General features: G+C 40.0%; 1 protein-coding gene across 4 annotated transcripts in view; it reads left to right on the top strand.

Moving 5' to 3' along the window:
- STARD13 (StAR related lipid transfer domain containing 13) overlaps positions 1-14,675 on the top strand; it is a 242,541-nt gene that overhangs the window by 52,811 nt on the left and 175,055 nt on the right. For 2 of the 4 annotated variants that reach the window (XM_043576624.1, XM_043576613.1), the window contains exon 1: positions 1,512-1,806. The exons of the other annotated variants lie outside the window; for them this stretch is intronic. In XM_043576624.1, coding sequence (XP_043432559.1) covers positions 1,638-1,806 — 169 coding nt within the window. In that variant the 5' untranslated portion in view covers positions 1,512-1,637. Of the gene's footprint in view, positions 1-1,511; positions 1,807-14,675 lie in introns of those variants that run through there. 4 annotated transcript variants of the gene reach the window in all.

The raw sequence follows: 14,675 nt of genomic DNA, 5'->3' as shown, positions 1-14,675 counted from the left end.
ACTGTGATGCGATTGAAACCCTAATGCTTGGCTACTCTTGCATAGCTATCGGAAGAGGCTCACAATTGCCATGAGAGAGTGTATATTCTACCGTAGGCTCTGTTCATTTACATAATAGGATAGTCATGCGAGGTGAGCTGCCACTGGTCAGAATCAGGCCAGCAAAAATTCCCACAGGGAAGAGCGTTAGGGCTGACCACCGTTAGCCACAGTAACAAGAATTGGGGTCCTAAGTTAAGTCCTGTTAAACTTTTGAGAGTTTTTTCATCATTAAGACTATAAATCACAGGCCAGGCTGTTTCAGTTTCAGCCAGCCAAATGTAAGAACAACTTGGCCATATGCTTCTTTTTCAAAGAACTTTATTCATTTAGCCCCAGGCTCAGAATTCAACAATGTTTTCTATGGACTTTTTCTCTTCACATCAAATAATATTAAAGCGGAAAAATATGGGGGAAAATTCTAATTACTCCCATATGTATACTTGGAAATGGCCAAATGGAATTATTCACAGTTTCCTTAAACACATACTCTGATTCCTGATCTCCACACGTGTGGGCATAGACCCTAGTGCAAAGACCTCCTCAGGCTCTGTTTGTCAGAATCACACTCATTTTTTTAAAGCCCACCCAAATGTCTTCTCTGTGCGCCCCGCTACGATCACCCCAGTCGAAAATAATATCGCTCCCCCAACATTGTCTTTGTGTCTTTTTTGAGACACCTCTTACATAAGGTTTGTGAAAGCCTTAAGCTTTTGCGTAACTTCTCTTCTGGTCCTTAGCAGCTTGGCAGCATAAATCTGAATCTTTCCAGTGATGCGTGGCAGTGTCTTAAATGTGATCGGTACTTCATGACTATTTTGCTTCTTGGCGATTAACTATTGGGGGTGTCGAAAAATTAAAGGGAAATAGATACTTAACAAATATGTGTATGCCCTTTGCCTCTCCCAGTCATCTGTAAGAGCTCTCAGCCTCCCACTGCAGAAGGTCAGGAGTCTGTAGTGTATTTACTCTGGGTGTTAAAGCACTTGAAAGTTTATTTTTCACTGGAAGAGCTTTATTTGATTCATTCTTTGTAAGGAAGGGTGCTAGCATACTCAGCTGTTGATGCTTATTTGGAGTAGTTTTTCATTGGAGACGTTTATCCCACCCATTTGTTACCTGTCTGCAGCTGCCTTTGGAGAAAGCAAACGTGCTTTCAGTAACTTTTACAGCCTCCAAGGAAATCTATGCCCAGGGCTCAGTTTTCTTCTACTGCCTTTTCTTCTACCTTTCTCTTTTTAACTCGTTTAGTGAGCGCTGCTTCCTGGCGCTTAGTCAGCTCTGAGGCACCGCAAACGCTGGCATTTGCCTTCAGCACCGTGGGGGGATCAGAGCTGCTGGAACTGCCCGTCTAGGGGGCTGGGGGCTGACTGCTTACGGTCCCGTTCCCCTTTCTTCTTCTGATTGGCTGCTCGAGGTCACGTGAAGGCCGGGGGTTGGAATTCTGAGTTGTGGCTTTTGGCACTCCTTCTTCTTTTTAAAAATCGCCTGGTGTGTGGAGCTCCGCCGGGCTTGGTGCCTCGCTCCCTTACTGAGACTGGAGACAGCCGGGAACAGCCACAGGGCAGACTGAGGTGGCAAAAGGGAAATCTGCCGAGATGTTCAGTCAGGGACCCAGGACCCCAGCTTCAGGCTGCTACTATCTAAATTCCATGACACCTGAGGGCCAGGAGATGTACTTGCGATTTGATCAGACTGCGAGGCGCTCTCCTTACAGGATGAGCCGGATTCTAGCACGCCATCAGCTAGTGACTAAAATTCAACAAGGTGAGTGGCCGGTAGAGGAAGGCTGTTGCTAATTCTGATTTCTGTTGGCTCTATTTCATGCTAACCCAGTTTTTTACATTGTTGTTTTCACTTTACAATACATGGATTTCTATGCCACGCTGCACCTAACTTTTAGAAATAACTTTAGGCAGCAGTTTTAAACAAACAGTGACAGCGCTTAGCTGCCACATAACTCAACTTCAAGTGCCCGGAAAACTTCACGGTAGGACGGTGAATCCTGCATTTCCAAAATTTATGTGCGTCTACACAATAAATGAGGCAGGTTTACTCGGTGTGTGTTTTGGGAGCTTTTCTGCCGCTTCCTCACACTGTGTCACATTTAAAACTTGGACATTTGTTTATTTCATTGGAGGGAGGGTAGAGAGGGGGGACTCACTTGTACCCCGCCCAGATTCTTTATAACATTGTTAGCCACAGGGGAAAGTTAGAATTCTATTCTTAAGGCCACTGGGCTGACAACCGGACTCGCATTCTCTATTTGTATGTTTATGTCAGTAGTCTCTGATTTGTTGATACTGTTTTTCTGGTGAAGGGTAAAGGTGTCTGCTAAGTTCAAAACAAAGTTTGTGACATGCGCTTGGAAGCAGCAGCTTCCTAAGCCCAGAGGAAAGGATATTGATTACAAGCCGCTAGATGTTCCTTTTTATTCTCTACCAAAAAAATTAATAAATAAAAATTTAAAAATAGGTCAACAGCCTGGACATCACTAAAACTCCTCATTCTCCAAAAATAGTTAAAACATGCTTCTCATCTTAGGGTTGGTCTGTAGAAGCTCGAAAATGAACATTCCTAAGAGACTCCTAACTGGTGCTCATTTAAAAGACACACACATACACCCACATCATCACAATAAGTTTATGAAGTTTATGACCACGCCCCTCCTGGGCTAAACAAAAACAAAAACACAAAACAAGAAACCCAATAACTAAATTATTATATTGGTGATACGAAATTTACCAGGAATTTCTAGAGCCATTATACAAACACAATTTCCACTTAAATAAATGAGTTTAAGATTTTATTGAATTTTAGAAGGGAAGTTGGGGTTTGTAATCGTGAAAATCTTATTGTAATGTTTCCAAAAGGAACAATATGTATTCTAGCGAGTAGCAGTTGATGAGATTGTTTCCTTGGAAATTAGGATTTGTTTGTAAAGGTTCAGGAACTGGTTATGTGTGAAGGATACTGGTCCTACATACCAGTCTGATTTCAGGAAGGATATTATGTCATTCCATAAACTCTGTGTGCAGGTCTTGATTGAATAGAAACAAAAGTAATTATTTCCCTGTGGCTTGATTTAAAAATACATTAGTCTTAGAATAAAAACCAGCTAAAGCTTTAGAGATTTCTGACAATGGTGCTTTGCCAGATGCCATCATCGCTATGGATGCAGGAGCTTGGCAAATGTTTGATGATGCTTTATCATCTATGCTCGTTAAATGTTCTTCAGCATGCATGTGAAGTGCATTATGTTAGAAACACTGCATATAGAAATAGTTTGAAGTTGTTTTGCAGATCTCCTTAAATGTATTTACAACGATTGATTTCATTAAAATTCTTTATGTGTTTTTTGGATGAAAGTTATATTCCTACTGAGGATTTGAAGTTGTGAACACATGCGTGATCGTTGAAAGGATACTCTGAGTCTATGTTTCTTTTGCCTAAATAGAATATGTGAGCATTCTCACCTTTTTGTGCTGGGCAACAGAGTGTTTGAAAGCAATGTATGCCTAGAAATTAAGAGTGATCATGAAGATCATAGGGAAGCATGAAGAAATTCCAATAGTCCAGCCATTGAGAACTCATCATTTGTTGATATTATACAATGATATAGTAAGACATTATGATAGCAGAAGCAAAATTTCCTGGGTAAGAGTAGAGAATATTGACTGAGCATTTATAATGTTTCAAGCACTACTCCGGGAGCCATATATATATATATATATATGTATATATATATATATATATACATACACATATATATATATACATATACATGTATATATATACATGTATATATATACATATACATATATATATGTATATATATACATGTATATATATACATGTATATGTATATATATATATATTTCAATTTATTTTACCCTCAAAAAAATCTTCTAAGTGAGCACATACTATTATCATACCCATTTTAAAGGCAGGAAAACAGAGACACATAGAGGTCAAGTAACTTCTTACAGTTTACATAGTAGGTGCTAGTATTTTAATATAACTCTGAAGCTCATGCTCTGCAATACACTAAACTGTTTCTGGTTTTTATAATGAAGGTTGAAGTATTGGACTTGAGATTTATTTTAGATTTTGTAATATGCCAAAGTCATTTCAGTCTTTTCTACTCGGAATGCAGCAACAAACCATATGACAGAATCAGAATCGGTCACTCACAATGCTATTTCCAGTCAGGTTTTATTTCGCTAATGGAAGCAAAGTGCTGTGTGTTTTACCTTCCTTGAACAGCTAGTATCCAATAATGCATAATGTCAAGTTATTTTACTGATGACCTATAATCATTCAGTTAAAGTTTATCAAGTGCGTATTAAATTAATAGCACCATTATTTTTTGTAGTTCACATAGCGGTATCTTGAAATGACAGCAACATCAGTAAAATTGTTTACTCTATCGTGGATCTTTCATGGAGAATTTAGCATTGTATCATTATAATTTGGGGCATTATTACTGATGATCATAATCTCTCATGGTTGTTGGGAACAGTGCAAACAAGAGTAAGTTGCTCCCCACTGACCTCATTATAGTGAGCTAATCATTGAATGGCATGGACATGATTCAACAGCAGATGCACTCATGAGAAGGAAAACAAAGAGGAGAAATAAAGGAATCTTTGATGATGCATAGGATCAGAATTAGTTGCTCAAACCCAGGATGAATCTAAACTTGCTCATCTTAGGGTATGCTCCAAAATACACACGCATTATTTCTCTTAGCCTTCTTTATAGTTCTGGAGTTTTAGGTCCAGTTAAAAGAGAAGAGAAGTTTAAAATAGAGGATTGCTTTGCAAAGTGAAAGTTTATCATCAGTCACACTGCCCAGAATCCCTACCCCACAATCTCGCTGAATCAATGGGTAAATTGTTGTATGGAGAGAGAATGGAAATAATAATGGTCTTTATTTGCCTCAGTAGCAGGCACTTGGGAATGGACAAGAGGGGGGATGCTGGGGAGGTGGAGGAAGAGTATGTTAGGCCACAGGAAGGGAGAATTGGGATCTCTTGTCATTTGATAGCTGTGATGCATTGGCTACAGGTGCACCATGTTGAAAGCTTATATACTCATGCATATGCTATCTGGAAAATCCAAATCTAGGCAAATACATAAATGTGATTATTTGCTTTGTGGAAGAATTCATCTTGCTATTGTACTATTTTTTAAAAATTATTTTGAATGCTGAAAATGGCATGATATGGACCTGATTGTAGTCAAATTCACTGAACCAGAAAAAAAGGAGACCAGGATGCAGCTCTTATTTAGACCCCCTCTCATTCTTTCACTATGGCAAGTTTCAGAACCTTACTTGGCCTTTGTTTCTTGATGAGAAAATGAGATGGTCAGTCTCTGGTTTCTAAAGTTTATTCTGGTTCTCAGGTCCTCTCTCTGGTTGAGTCAGTAACTCCTTGAACAAGAGTGTGCAAAGCAGGGACTCCTTAAACCTAAAATAATAAGTTGAAAAGAAAACAGAGCAGCTTTCTAATGTAGAATAAATCAGTGGCTTATAATTTTTCTACAACTTGTCAAGGAAATTATTACAGTGGAAGTCAGATTTTAGTTCTACGGCTGTCACTAATTAATTGTGTGCTCTGGGGCACGCTACAACTTCTCTGGGCATTCTTTCCTTCCTCCATAAAATAAAGGGTTTGGATTAAACAAACGTGAGGTTCCCATCATGTCTAAAATTCTGGGATTCATGATCACAGGTATTATGTTAAGAAAGAGAGGCAGTTCTTATTTCTGTTTTTCTTATTATGTCATTTAATACCTACCTGGACATGTTTCTTTGATACCTGTTTAATGCTCTCATTATCAATTTAATGGGCACGTTAGGACAGCCAGTCTTGGGGACTATTTAAATTTCATTACTACCTATAATTATAAAGAAACTGTAAAAAAAAAAAAAAAAAAAAAAAAAAACACCTTTCTTTCTCTAGAGTCCAGGACTGTGAAATGGAGGTATTGCAGTGCCTGGCCTATCGCAAAGAATGTCCGTGTGAGTGTGCCCCTGTGCTCACAGAAAGATGTCTTTTCTTGACAGAAAATGCAAAATGTAGAAAATTTCATAACCAAGAGAATTAGTGAAAGTCAGATTTGCATTTTCTTTGACTTTTATTTATTTTTGAAAGAGAGCGAGCGAGTGGTAGAGGGGCAGAGAGAAAGGGAAAGAGAGAATCTTAAGCATGCTCTGCGTTTAGCACCGAGCCCCATATGGGATTCGAATTCACGAACCATGAGATCAGGACCTGAGCTGAAATCAAGAGTTCAATGCTCAAACGACTGAGCCACCTTGGTGTCCCTCATTGACTTTTTATCTGAGACTATTTTTAATGATCACATCTGAGTTGAACTTAACCAGAGTGGAGTAAACTGCCTTCCTTCTGCTCCCAGGGAATGGAACTGGGTATTAGTGATGTGCTGTCTGTCTCTCATCACTCCATCGGGCCACATGGCATCTTGGGAATTTGCCCGACCTAAGTGGTAGCCTTGCTCATCCTGGTGGGAGAGCCCCAGCCCCCCAACTGGATAGCGTCAGCGGAAATTAAACAATCATTTATTCTTTGAGATTGCCCTTTCTCCATGTCCAGTATTTTCTTACCCAAACACTTTCAGAAATGGAGGGTGGAAACACTGGCAGAAAAACAGATGGAACACAGAAAACAGGGTGAGAATGCATCAGTCCTGTATTGCTCAAGTTCTTTTTTAAAAAAGTGGCAACTGTCAGAAATTCACATTTCATGAATCAGAGCCTCTTTCTGTTCAGTGCTGGTGACCGAAGGACCTGTACATAAAGGGTACTGTTTAACCGAAAATTACAGGAAAATCTGTTGGGAGAATTAAGTCAATGAACTTTGCATAACATTTTAAAAGTGATCACATATTAAAAATGCAAGCAGTTAAGAAATAAGTACTAGAAGGGAATTAGCAAAGAATGATATGTAAAACCTGAGAGTTTAATTTTAACCAAATTGAGACATCCATAGCTGCATGTCACTGCTTTTATTAGCTCTAATTTTTTCAACGTTTTTTTTTTTTTTTAATTTATTTTTGGGACAGAGAGAGACAGAGCATGAGTGGGGGAGGGGCAGAGAGAGAGGGAGACACAGAATCGGAAACAGGCTCCAGGCTCTGAGCCATCAGCCCAGAGCACGACGCGGGGCTCGAACCCACGGACCGCGAGATCGTGACCTGGCTGAAGTCGGACGCTTAACCGACTGTGCCACCCAGGCGCCCCTATTAGCTCTAATTTTATAAACACACATCCCAGATGCAGGTAATTGCCAAATCTGGATTATGTGATATTATTTTCAGTGAGTAGAGATTCATTTTTTTCTCCTCTTCTCCCCAGTCAGTGTTTAGTTCTTTGTAAATTCTCGATGCTGGTCCACTCTTACAAAGCAAGGTTCCTCATTTCCTTAGCCACCTAGTCATGGGCAGTGCTTCTAGCTCTTCAGGTGACCCGAAAAAATTTAGACAGAGAGAAAATGAAAAGTGGGTTTTGGTAAACCTCTATACAGAAGGAAACATATCAGTTGGGATTTCATGACGATGGGTCATGAATGAGCATGTGCCTTGTGCATTTCATTAACTATGTGAACCCAGTGGTAAGTCTAGGAAGAAGATACAAGAAGATAGGAGACCACGAGTTGCATATCTGATATTTGAATGAAGTAAGGATCATGTGAAAATCATTATCTGTCTCCTAAGGGGCAGTGTGAATATGATTTTCATGTGGGTAAAGACATCATAGATTAATTTACATTCTAATGCATTATCTAAAGGATTTGATGTAGTGTATAAAAGAATATACAACTCTGTGAAGGTTATTAAAAGACAAATCTGATGAAGAGAAAAATATAGGTTAATTAATATAATAAAGGGATTATATTACATTCCTTTAATATATTAAAGAGAAATTACATAAAATATGAAACGTAAGGTGCTAAATAATTATTAAAAGTGGGCTTTAAATTTAGCCTGAGCTTCCCTAATCTAAGTAAAGAGGAAAACACGATCAGGGGAAGATTTGCCATGGTGAAAACACACCAGCGCAGCTTTTCCTGGGACTTGATGTTTGGGAGAGTTTTCTCCCGAGAACTTGATATATGAGAGCAGTTTCATACAGATCTCACAAAGGGGACACTACAATATGGAGATGTAGTGGATAAATTAAACATTTCCTGGAGTGAATTCAATTGCAAGTCTCCTATAGGATCCTGCAGTGAAACCAGGGGCATAATAACAAATTATAATTCAGTAAAAATATTTGGGGATGGGGTGAGTGGCTCAAAACAAGGAGGTTCAGGTATGCAACCTGATTCTTCTCCTTAATCTTGAAATAGCATGGAAGCTGTCTAGAGATAGTTTCTCATTTGGCTTCACAGAACACTAGTCCTGTTAGATATTCAGGGGAGAAATGTTTCTGTGGTTAAGTAATTTGAGAAATGCTATATCCTCTTTCCCTTTTTGGAAATTCACACTTATGAAAGGCCCAGAGAAATCCTGCGGAAAGTAATTTAACTTTGTTCAAGCTGGTGTATTTCATCATGAATCCATTTTTCACCGGATACCAGGAAGTGACATCTTATAAAATCATGTTCCCTGGGGAACGCATTTTGGAAAAGCTGATTGAGGAAGCTTCAGGACCTGTGGTTCATTCAGATAATTCTCTTTGACTATATTTCTTGCATGGATTGGGCAATAGATAGTTTGAGGTTATATTTTGAGAGTAAATTGTAAATATTTTTTGTTTTCAAATAAGGCCAGCTCCATGTACTCTAAAAATCAACTGGGTGTAAAGACAAGATTGACATCTCTTTATAAAAATTAACAAATAAAGGAAGATTCTTACCTGTTTAGGTGGCCCCTATATGTTTGCCAGGCAGAAAACTGAAGGAGTAGGTATATGGGCAGGGTTAATAATTCTACTAAGAATACAACCAGTCTTCAAATAACTCTACACGATAGGTACTGCTAGGCCAGAAGAAAGAGATTATTGCTTTTTGGCTCTCGTTTGTCTCACCTGTGATAAAGCTGAAGCCCTGGGCAAATTCCAAAGGGGTCTGCTATTATCTCAGCTAATTCACGATATTCCATTACTGCAAAGTGGAGTTGCCCCGCAGGAAAGAAAAAGGAAACCCTTCAGTAGCGTCAGATTCTCCTTGGCTGTGACGTGGGATATGGACTCTCTGAGACTCAGGCATCGATGAGTGTGGCTCAAAGTCCATTTCCGACTTCATGATCTAAATGTATCTCTGGTTTATGTTCATACTTCATGTATGAAGTCTCTGCCAGTATGACAGAATAAAATGAACTAATAGGTAATAGGTCATTTTAATTAATAAAGCTTGTTTGTTTAGTTGTATAAGCAACTTACAAGTTTCTCAGGAAGCCTGAAAACATATTCTTAAGGTACTTTTCCTCATGCTCGCAAAGAGATAGTATATAGCATTTGCATTATGAATGATGCTTTTGGAGATAATCCACAAAATGTAGAAAAGTTACCACAGAATGCATGGGAAATTAGCCTTTCTGTGTAGCCAAACCCCCATGTAAAGTCACATGGGACCATAGCAATCACTATAGAACGGTACAGCCTAGGGCAGGAAAAGTTGTACACTATTGTTTGAAACGACCTGAGTTCCTGAATTCTCTCTCTCTGTCTGTCTCTCTGTGTCTCTGTCTCTTTTTAATTGAGAATCTAAAGGAATTTAAATGGAGCAATGGGCTCAATTAATGGAGCATACCCAGTGGGTACTTGGGTGGCTGATTCATTTGAGCATCCAACTCTTGATTCCAGCTTAGTTCAAGCCCCGTGTGGGGCTTTGCACTGACAATGCAGGCCTGCTTGGGACTCAACCTCCCTCTCTGTACCCCTCCCCTGCTCCCTCACTCTCTCTCAAAAAGAAATAAATAAATGGAATGGTTGCAAGATAACTGAAAATTACAGAACATGCTATTGCTATTTTAAAAAAAAGGAAATCAACAACAACAACAAAAAAATCCAAAATGTCTGGCCGCAGTCTCAAATGATTTCCCCACAAGACGTAGGAGTCCTGACAATTTTAAAAGTCTGACAGAGGCAGAGCTGACTAAAATACCAATGATTTGCATTGCCTTGCCTCTGTAACACTCTGATAAAACACAGGCGTGAACAGTGTAAAGGAAAAGGGTAGGGATTGTAAAAAAACTAGGCCGTTGCAAGTAACTAATATACATGTCAGTATTTTGAGCTAAAGAAGGTTTTCTCTTTCTGCATTCCAAGTCTCCTCTTTCTAGCTTATTTTAAAAATCATACATATGGATGGCAAGAATCTTGGATGAATATTCAGTCTTGATAAGTGAATGGTAGTAATTCACATACCCTTGTATTCACCAAATGACACACTGAGAAAAAGTATGATAGTCATAAAAGCATATTTTACTACCCCAGTATTATTTATAGTATTTAAAATTATTATAAGAAATAAGAAAGATTCACAATCCCAGTGATAATGGTATTCTAACCATTCCCCCCTAAATAAGACTGGAGTTCTTAATAGAGGACCTTAAATCTCTCCCAGATGCTTTCAAGGACATAAAACATTTCCTCCTAAATGCATTTCCCAAAATAGAGAATGAAATCCATTGCAAAGCCTTACTGTTTGCACCTTTGTAAAAACATGTGTTGTGTAGAGCAAGTTCTTAGTAATCAAATCACCATCACTTTTACCATTGATCTCTTTTGAGTAGGAAGATCCACTAACACCCCTTCCCTCTACACTCCCAACCTCACCATTAGTACTCCATTCCACCTGCTGTTGCTATCTCAGACTTACTGCAAGGATTAAATGGGATAATACAGTTAAACACTGAGTACAGTATCCGGAACATACTAAGTGCTAGATATAAGAAAAATACATATATTAAACAAACATCCATGTACGTATAGCCCTTCAAGGCGCTGTATCATTAAATGAAGAATAACTAATATACTTTATACCAAGTTGACTAAGGTAAGCATACATACTGCCACATTTTTGTGTCCTTAAAAAAATATCACAAAAATTGGGGGCGCCTGGGTGGCGCAGTCGGTTAAGCGTCCGACTTCAGCCAGGTCACAATCTCGCGGCCCGTGAGTTTGAGCCCCGCGTCAGGCTCTGGGCTGATGGCTCAGAGCCTGGAGCCTGTCTCCGATTCTGTGTCTCCCTCTCTCTCTGCCCCTCCCCCGTTCATGCTCTATCTCTCTCTGTCCCAAAAATAAATAAATGTTGAAAAAAAAATTAAAAAAAAAATCACAAAATTTAAAACAAATTTTTTTTTTTGGTTTGGTGTTTTGCCGTTTTGTTTTGTTTTAATCTTAAGCTGTAGTGAAATCTGCTTTTCCCAAATGTGGTTTCCTTTACTTCATTTACTTAGTAACATCAGTTTACTTAGTAATAAATGTACAGTGGTTATTCTTAGTTGCCCTGAACTGACCTGAAATGATGGGTTTAGGCCAGGTTTCAGCTCATATCGATAAACAGCAAGGCCTGTTGTTCCCTACCTCCTGGCAAATAAAAGAGACTGTTCTGGGCAGGAAGTGTTCCTGGCTCCTGGAACCACTTGGTAGGAAACTCTGAAGCTGAGGGACAGCAGCAGAACTGGAGGAAGGGGGCTAGGCTCTGATCAGAGATAGGCCAGAGTCAAAGGCCAGGGAGATGACCAGTGTGGAGCCTGGGAGCAAGGGCTCTACCCAGTCAGTAGTAGAGTTATATCTCTGTGCCTGATGAGTGAATCTATGATGTCTGAATCCCCTTCCCAAATTGTTGTGATTTTCTAAACTGGGCAGTTAACTTGGAGATTCTTGCCAATTTTATAAAAATTTTCCTGTATTTAATGGCCTTTGTGTAGAAGAGTTAAAAGAAATGCTGTAAAGTGTAGATAAAGTTTCTAATGCCCAGTTGGTAATTTAAAAACTCAGCACCCTTTCTCAAACTAATTCAAACAAATTATTTAAGAAATTTCTATTGCCCATTTCCTCTGGGATTTCATTCCTTTTAACTGAGGGATAATCTTCATCACTATTGAATTCCTAGGCTATGAAAGACTGCACGTGAATACAGTCATTAGCATTTGTGAAGTTTGTTGTTATGGAGTTGAATGGATTAAATAAACAAGAATGCTTTTTGCTGTATTTGGGTATGGAATATGTATAGTCTTAGGAGGCTCCATGTAAGAGACTCCTCTACAAAGAATAGAAATTTCATTTAGTACCTGCTTCATACATCATGACTTAAATGTTAATCTTGAACTTTGAAAAAGCCTTGCTTTACAGGATAAAATATTTGATGTCTGCATATGGCGTCCTGGAAACCCTGAAAAAACTATGATAATAATAATCCCTTAATTGTTATGGTGCATGACCGTTTGTGTAGGAATTCCATATGCATTCGCTGTTTGAATACCTACATAAAATGGTATTATAATCGTGGATGACAAAGCTCTGTCCCCTAGAATCTGTCTTTCAGAGACCTGACCAATGCATCTGCAAATGGCCCTACTTTGAATTATTTCTACTCTTGCGTTCCTGAGTCATTCCTTTGGACGTGGCGTTTTCACTTGGTGCATTGTGTGGAACAGCACATTTCCCTGAGTGGGTAGAAAAGCACAAATGCACTTGACAGAATAAGGAAACTTGGTAGTGAGCAGTGCGGTTGTTAAACATTAACTAACCGGTAGAAGAGAGATGGTTTCAGAGGCCAGTTTTTTCCTTTCCCTCCTCTGTTTAGAGTAAAATTACTTCCTCACCTCCAGCTTTACAGTTCAGTTTCTGAGGAAGCCATTCTGTTCCTGGTTCGTGTGAGGTTTCTCCTGTCACTTGGTCGCCTCCTCCCACCTTTGGTTACTCCTGCAGGGCTGACCCTGGACACTGGCAGCTTGTGTTCTGTGACGCTTACTGCTTTGTTCCAGAATGCAGGAGTTGTGACAGGCTCTTCTCAGCTCATTAACCCTCAGCCATGCCTCTCGCAGGCACGCCTCTCGCAGTCTGTGCAGCTGGGCCTGGGGGTGCGGGAGCCTTACCTCTGGGCTGAGGGATGCCATTTGCACTGGCTCACCCACGTGAAAAGGAAAGTGGGAGTCCGGGTTGGCCATGGAGAGGCAGGCTGTCCACATAGTTTATTAGCATTTTGGTGCATTTATATAAAAGGTTTGGGTCTGGGGCGGCGATTGGACTTTTTATAACACACATTTTAGGGTTAGAAACATTACAACATTTAAAAAATGGTAACACAATACCTATAGCTACTCCTATTGAGGGCTCGCTATTATGTTCCAGGGACTATTTTCAACATATATTGGTGTTTTATTTAATTTTTGTGAAGACCTGAAACCTAGGTTTACTCCTCTGGAAAATAAATATGGTAAGGCTTGACGCTTAAGGGTTTACTGTGTTTTTCTCCCAGCAAGTAGGTGGCAGAGATGGGCTTTGAACTCCAGTCTGTATGACCCAGGAGCCCACATTATTCACCACTGTGCAACCCCATCACCCTTATAATTATAGGTAGTCATGGTCTACTTGTAACCAAAGAAGGTTGTTCGTTTTGGTTTTTTCCATCATTTTAGCCCTGGCTGGTGCTTACTTCCTCACCCGCCCTTCAAGTTGTTGGAGGACTTCCCTGTGCCTCCAAAACTAGCAACAACTCCGAGCAACCGTCCTATATACTAACTACCCTCCCACTGCCTTCTTGAGGGCTGGCTGCTCTTTATCAGGAATGCTCCGTCCAAAGTCAATGTCAGGGCAGCAGCATTCCAGCCTTTGGCAAGGAATCTAGCATAGTTAGGTAGGAACATGCCTAACGGGGAGAGGACAGATTCCTCCACCCCCAAGCGCCTTTCCCTACTTGCAAACCTCCAAAATGCTGCCCCTTCCTCCTAGAAAGTTTTGGAGGCAGAACACTTCCCTCCTCTAAGTTTCCTCAGGGCTCCTAGGGCCCACCTCTCTCGGTGGCCCCTGTAACCTTCACAGGAGGCCTTTGCAGACAAGAAGCAAGGTGGGAGTTAGGTCAAACCACCGTTGTTCCCCGGACCCTAAATCCCAAAGACAGCAGTTCTATAGCGGAAGGAAAGCAAGCATTAAACCAGGGTCTCTATTTCCAGAGAGAAGTCCTATATGGAGATTTTTTTCCCCCAGATTTTGCAATTTTGACCTCAGTCACAGCCGAGGCCCATAGACCAGAATAGTCCCAGTTGCACTCTGCACTTGCAGCTAGAGAACAGTAGCCAGTCAGAAGAAAATACCAATGTTCTGCCAACTTCTGCTGTTTGTGAAATTTTGCCAGAAGCAAAACAGGATCAAAAATAATAAACAGACCTCCTCCCTTGCTGCATGACTGTTATTTACATAAAGAGATTGATGAACTGACTGTGCTGTGTGAATGCACAGGGAAGGGACATTTTAAGGAGAAAAAATTAATTTTTTTGGTGCTTGGTTGCACGTGGTTTGAGGTTTTCTCAAATAACTGGGTTTCCAAAGAGACAACCCATAGCACAGATAGTGCTGTCTCTCCAGTGTAAGTGGACTAACCCATGGATAACACAACTTGACACATGAATTACATGTGGCTGTAAACCTCTGCAGGGAA

Source organism: Prionailurus bengalensis, chromosome A1 (genome assembly GCF_016509475.1).
Source record: "Prionailurus bengalensis isolate Pbe53 chromosome A1, Fcat_Pben_1.1_paternal_pri, whole genome shotgun sequence".
Lineage (NCBI taxonomy): Eukaryota > Metazoa > Chordata > Mammalia > Carnivora > Felidae > Prionailurus > Prionailurus bengalensis.
This window is presented reverse-complemented; position numbering and strand designations above follow the sequence as displayed.